The sequence below is a fragment of the Triticum aestivum genome, chromosome 5D (assembly GCF_018294505.1).
Source record: "Triticum aestivum cultivar Chinese Spring chromosome 5D, IWGSC CS RefSeq v2.1, whole genome shotgun sequence".
Taxonomy (NCBI): domain Eukaryota; kingdom Viridiplantae; phylum Streptophyta; class Magnoliopsida; order Poales; family Poaceae; genus Triticum; species Triticum aestivum.
In genome coordinates this window covers 224116564-224123129 of record NC_057808.1, presented here as the reverse complement: position 1 = coordinate 224123129, position 6566 = coordinate 224116564, and the positions used below count along the sequence as shown (strand labels likewise).

The following is a 6566-nucleotide window of genomic DNA, read 5'->3' as shown; positions in this document are numbered from 1 at the left end:
TTTTTTTGGGTTAAATAAGGCTATGTGATGACAAAAAAAATTCAACATGCTTTTTCAGAAACAATTTCTCCTTTTGATTTGCCATGATTTATTAGAGGATGCAAATGCAATTTTATAGAGGTCGCGGTGCCCCACCATAACGAACAAATCGTTAGCTGGAGACAACTCAATCCTCAGGGGATTGGATGATTTGCCTCATTTTATAAGGGGTTGGATGATTTGACTTTTAATTGTCTCAATTACAATGACCCCGGGCCCACCCGGTAGCCTCTCAAGAGGGGCAACTTTCCTTTCTTAGAAAAGGAAAATCCCAACATTTCCCTTAGCATAACTGCTTCCGATACCATTGCCTTGCCAGAAGGGACTCGCCTCCCCTTCCCATTCCCGGCGCCCCCCTCAACCAACCCTCGCCGATGGACGCCGTCGCGTTCCCGCCGCCTCCGGCCCCCTTCCTCGACGACGACATCGATTTCGGGGACTTCGCTTTCGCCCCCGCCGCGCCCCAGCCTGCTCCTCTGGCTCCGCAGCCGGCTACTTTCGCGGCCTTCGACGACGACTGGGGCGACTTTGTGGCGAGCTCCCTCGGATTCAGCCCGGATGGCCTGTCCGCACCCGCCATCCCGCCTACGGGAAAGCCAGCCGCCGGCGCCTGGGAGAAGCCCCGGGGCCCGCTCCCCCTATCCTTGTTTGGAGCCGATGACAAGGAAGAGGAGGAGAAGGATGAAGTGCCTGTCGGGCTGCCGCCGCCCACGTCCACGGTGCACCAGCGGGAACCGTCGTTCGGATCCAAAGCCTCGAGCCCCGCGGATCTCAAGGACCTCATCGTCGGCCTCTACGGATCTCAGCCTCCGCCCACCCCCGACGCACCACAGCCGGGTGCGCTGGAGGAGGTGGACGATGACGGGTTTGGAGATGACGGTTGGGAATTCAAGGCCGCCCCCTCCTCTGATGCCGGCCAGGATGGAGCCGGACAAGCGGACGGAGGTGGAATTGAGGTAAGCTTATGATTTGTTCCTGTAGTGATCCCTTCTCTTCATAGCTGTCTTTGTAAATTTTCGTGAGATTTTGACATCAACGTGATCTGAAGCTATTGCATCAGCTGGACAGCCGACCTGATAAATGTATTTGGTAAAGAGAGTGAGCTAGCTTGTGAAGTAGGGCATGTGCTGGATGTTTATTTCTTACTAATTTGCTGCTAGCGACCAAAGCTAACCCACTGTAGAAAATTCGTTGCTAACTGTAACCTAAGAGCTAATCAAATACAATAAATCACATGATTTTGGCAATTAAGTAAAACAATCAGACTACTTCAAGGGGTAATATTCTGTCCCATGTAAACTGTTCGTCTGGGGAATAAGGTGTAACTAGTACTCCCTCCGTTCCAAATTGTAAGATGTTCTAACTTTCTTCTGAATCAGATGTATATAGACGTGTTTTAGTGTGTTTGTTCACTCATTTCAGTAAGTATGTAGGCCATATTGGAATATCCAAAACATCTCATAATTAGGAACGGAGGTGTTTAAAGCTCTAACTCGCACCTTCATGGTTATAGTTTTAGACTTGGACATTAATTCAGTGTTCTACATAATTCCTAGTAAAAATGGAGGTCATGCTTGCCATGAGTCCTTTCATTTTATTTAATAAGAACATATACCTCTAAGGCTCTGACGATATCTTTAGCCACCTTGTTGCCAGTTTTTTTTTTCTAGACTTTATTTCCCTTCTCCTGATCTGGTTCGATCTAAATCTTTTCATACTCTCAGGGTGTGCCAAAATCATTGGGCGGCGACCAGAAAGATTGGTCACTATTTACTGGGGTCAATAATGAACTGAACCTCCAGACTACAGATCATGTCAGAAATCATGAGTCCACAGGACAAAATGTGAAGACCTTCAGCTATTCTCCAGATAATAGTTCATCCATACTCAACTTGTACAAAGAATCTAAATTTGTCGATGCTGTTCACGTTCCTCAAAGTTGTTCCGAAAGTGTAGTCAGCTCTTCTGATATGTTCTCTAACAATGAAGTGGTGAGTATTTCATGGTATTTGAAGTTACCAGTGGATACCGTTGATTTATTTTGATGTGTGCTAATGATCAGTGATCAGAACTCTTCGTTTGGAACAGATGAAAATCATTCCATTAAATCAGGAAGCGACAATATTTTGGTTGATTTCTACCATAAGCTGAGAGAAGAATCCATGGCAATGATATTCCAGTATAATAAGGATATTAAGGTCAATCACTACTCATTACATTTAGTACATACATCTTTGGTATTTTTACCGTTTGTCATTCAGTAATTTTTAGTATGATATCAGGAGGCCCAGAAGAATTCTGCACATTCTGATGGAAACAAAAAAGAGACAGCAATCGAAAGGGAGATCCAGGTATGCACTACTTATGTTTTTCTATATTAGCTTTGTCTTGTGAATTTAATATATGTTGTCTTATGTGCTGCAGAGAAATCATTATTTGGCCTAAATATTGAACTAATCCATTTTTCACAATTTCCAGGAAATCTGGGAGAAACTACGAGATTCTTTGCTGGCAGAAGGATTTCGCATTGAGGAACAGCCTTCGAGGGATGAGAGTATTTCTGGACTGCTTAACAGTACCAAAGAGGAACACATAAAGGATTTTGAGCAACACTATCATTTAGCAGATAAAATAGCACTGGTATGTATCATCCTTGCTCCTCAGGGATATGTAATTATCTGCTCGTTATCAATACATCTTAGTAAGGACTAAGGACTCATCCTACTGTTATCAGCGAAAAGACTGGCACAGATCATTCTTTTCGCCTTGTGTTTTTTCTTTTCTTTTTTTGAACTGAAAACTGTAGGGGAGGGGCCCCGACAGTAAAATCAAGATCAGTGCGCTTGATTCTCTTTGTTGGACGTCCTTCATTGTTGTGTATACAGTAATAATGGAAGGTGAAAATGATTTGAGTAGTGCTTTCTGTGAACAGTTCTGTAATCCACACCATTCTTACCCTCTGAAGTGATATATAGATTAGATGTAATTATTTTTGTTGCTTTAGTATAGAATTATGTGCAGCTGATCTTGCTGTCTACCATGTTACCATCTGCTTCTTGTTCGGTCATGATGATCTTTGTTTGGGTTATTAATCCAATACTTAAATATAGGCACAGCATGACATGAGTTTGGCAGTTGAACTTTACAAGCATAGTGTGTCAACCCTACATACCTTGGGACTAGCATCCAAAGAGGAGCAATGCGATTATGTCGCCGCATGGTACAGTATGTTTCTTTCCTGTGCTCAGGAATTGCAGCATGGAGCAGTGCTTTGGCAAGAATCTTGTCATGCGAAAGTCCATGATCTAGTAATTTCTGAAGGTACAGATATTTCGATCAATGGGTGGCACTTTTATCATTTGTGTTCAAAGGTAGAAGATTAACCATAAATCTGGTATTTGTTGATTGTATAGGTGCAAATTGGTTTGTTGCTCTTGGGGAGATCTACAGAGTTGCACGCCTCTTGCATTTGTCATTGCAGTATTTCAAGCCTTGGGTTCTTGCGGATCCCGGGATGTTTAGTAAAATGTTGGCTTGTTGGGACAGCTGCATTAATGCATGGACTAGTGGTTTAGAAACAGCTCTTAAAACAGTTGTTGACAGCAATCACTTAGCTGCACCCGCTGGTAAAGCTCTTCTGGAGTCCATCATCAGTATTAATGAACTTGAGGTGGCCAATTTTCAACATTGTCTTGCCAACAACGAGTTAACATGCCGACTAACACTCCTGCCAACTGGTCTTCTACAAGGTAATACATTCTTGCCAGGAAGGGAAATTTCAGCTATATTATAAGATGCCTCACTCTGCTGACTAATTAGTTACTTTTTCTTCACATAATGCAGGAGGGAAAGTGGTTGTGTGGAACGGTAATCACTATTTTGTTAAAGTTGCCAATTTTTGGGCAAATCGGGTATCTTCCGACCCTCCTCGGCTTTCACTCGTTCATATCTCTTCAATGGACAGTACAAGCAATAGCTGCCTGCCTTGTTGAGTAACCTGTCCACAAATTCGCGATGTTCTTCTTAGAGGATGAAACTTGTGAGTAAATCCAGTGGAAGCATCACAAGCTCTCTTTACCAAAACTTATTCATGAGGTTGCCTTGCAGTACAACAATAGTGTAAAGTATCTCGTTGATCTGTGCAACACGGCGGCTGCTTCTAGATGATCAATCCATGGAGACTACGTTCCAATACTGGTCAAAGGCCATTCTTTTGTACAAGTAATATGTTTCACCATTCTTTCCGTAGATGACGGGTATCTTTCTACAGTTACCATGTATATTGTATTTAAGCTGGAGTACACTGCAACAGTTCAAGTGCACAAGCAGCCGAATCCGCTGCGATGGCACAAACTTGCTGATTGTCAACTTCAAATTTTGGTATAAACTGAGGGGGAGGCTATATTGATTTGGTCCTGCCATTTGTAGACTTATTTATAGATCATGTTTTGATATATATTTTCAGGGCAAAATCATGTTTTGATTTTGACAGGCGGCCACGAGCCCACAGGTTTCACCTCTAAGAGCATTTACAACCACAATGGGCTAATTCGATCCCTTATATGTTCGGACGGGGTTTGGGTGTGTCTGCTTTGACCACCTATATGCCCGGGTATGCAATTACACCCCTCAAAATGTTCAGATCGTGATTAGACATTTCATCAAGTACTCCTCTATAACCTCTGTAAAAAAATATAAAAGCATTTAGATCACTTTCTTTATAGATGCCACAAGAACCGGCACACTCGTTGGCTGCATGAACTAGAATGCACGTGGCAGGGCTGCGGCCAACCAGCATGCGGTCGCCGGTCGTTACCTTCAGCAGGGGACGGCGTCAGACCGTCAGTCGTAGCGCGAGATTCAGGGGCAGGGCTGCGAGCGGCGGAGGGAGCGTTGAACGTGAGCAGGGACGCTAGGTCACGGACTATGGCCTTGTGCTCTATCCTCGTTCAAAACGAGAGAGAGGAAAAAAAAAACCAGAATTTGTGGCTGTAGGTAGGGCCAAGGTGGGTTGGTTGGGATTTGGGCTGACGTGATGGACGTGTCCACGTGCTGGATAATCCGGACATATAGAAGGGAAATGGAGGGTCATGTTTAGGTGCCAGACAACCCGTACATATAAGGAAACCTAAGTACTTAGGCTGCTCATAGTGGGAATAGTATAGGTAGTAACATGCATGTCACATAGGCAAGAAATATGATGTGGCGAGTAATTAATAAGGAGAGATGCAAATGGAGTAACATAATAGGTTACCATCACATGACGGTTTCCAATGTAAAATGAGTCTATAAAGTAATAAATGAAGCTCCCTATGTTACCACATCTATGACACTATCCAGTATGGAGGTAGTAACATAGACTAGTAACATATGCATGTTATTAGTCTAAGTTACTCCCCACTATGACTAACCTTAATCGTGCGCGCGCACGTTTTCACGCGGTCGAGCGGCCGGCCGGGAGCCGCACGATTTCTATCGCGCGCGTGCGTCCCACTTCAGGTGCCACCTGGACGGCAGGCGGCAACCCACCCGACCGACAACCTCTTTCTTTCTCTATCCCTCACGGATCTGGATCGGAGGGGGCTCACTGCCTTAGAGCATCACTAGTAGTACCCTCAAACCCTCAAACCAGTTTAAGGGTTGAGAATTGGCATTTTTTTGGCACTTTTAAGGTTGAAAAACAGGGGCAAAGACTAGAACCCTCAAACTCAACCCTTATAACGGAATATTCCGTTATAAGGGTTGAGTTTGAGGGTTCTAGTATTTGCCGCAACCCCAACCCTTAAAATTGTCATTTGACATATCACAATTTTCACTAGAAAAACACAATCAACCTTGAAACAAACTAGGAAATGAAAATCATTGATGCATGGTTTAATAGTTTACATCACAAAATCATCATCTTCCCTCTCTCATCGGTACCATCTCCTAGACCACTTCCACGTCCATCAAGCACCTCCATAGGCGCCGGTGGTGGAGCCCTCCACACCCCCATCGCCACCACCACTCATCGGAATGTCACCTTGAAGAGTAGAGGACGCACCACGGAATATCCTCTTCCTCTCCGCGATGTCCTCTTTGTAGTCCCTCCACCACATCAATTGGTCTTCATCCATGTCCTTCTTGGACATCATCATGTGCTCCTTCTCTTCCACCATGAGTTCTTTTCATGCCTCTGCTTCTTTAACCTTGATCATCCTCTCCTCCAAGTCGGCCTTGCGCTTGGCTTCTTCACGCCTTGCTTCAACTTTTGCAAGCTTCACCTCTTTCTTCTTCTCGGTGATAAGAAGCTTTGTCTCCAATGTCTTCATTGTCAATGTCTCCCTTGACTTCATCATATGCTCCATCTTCTCCCCTATGTTTGACGCTTCTACTTCCATCTTCTTCCTTAGCTTATCCTTCTTGGTTCCCTCGGGCTTGCACAAGTTCCTTTCCTCCTCATCACTATCATCTATCCTAAGCATTGCAGCCTTCTTGGGTGCAGTCTCTTGATCCCTCAACTTCCACTTGTCAAAAGTTTGAAGAAT

General features: G+C 44.3%; 1 protein-coding gene across 1 annotated transcript; it reads left to right on the top strand.

Moving 5' to 3' along the window:
• Positions 1-324: 324 nt before the first annotated feature.
• Positions 325-4441, top strand: LOC123120280 (uncharacterized). The gene is made up of 8 exons (XM_044540254.1): positions 325-995; positions 1764-2030; positions 2109-2237; positions 2322-2390; positions 2518-2679; positions 3150-3360; positions 3453-3788; positions 3883-4441. Exons 1-8 carry the CDS (start codon positions 414-416, stop codon positions 4029-4031), a joined length of 1905 nt encoding a protein of 634 aa, XP_044396189.1. The 5' UTR covers positions 325-413; the 3' UTR covers positions 4032-4441.
• Positions 4442-6566: the final 2125 nt, after the last annotated feature.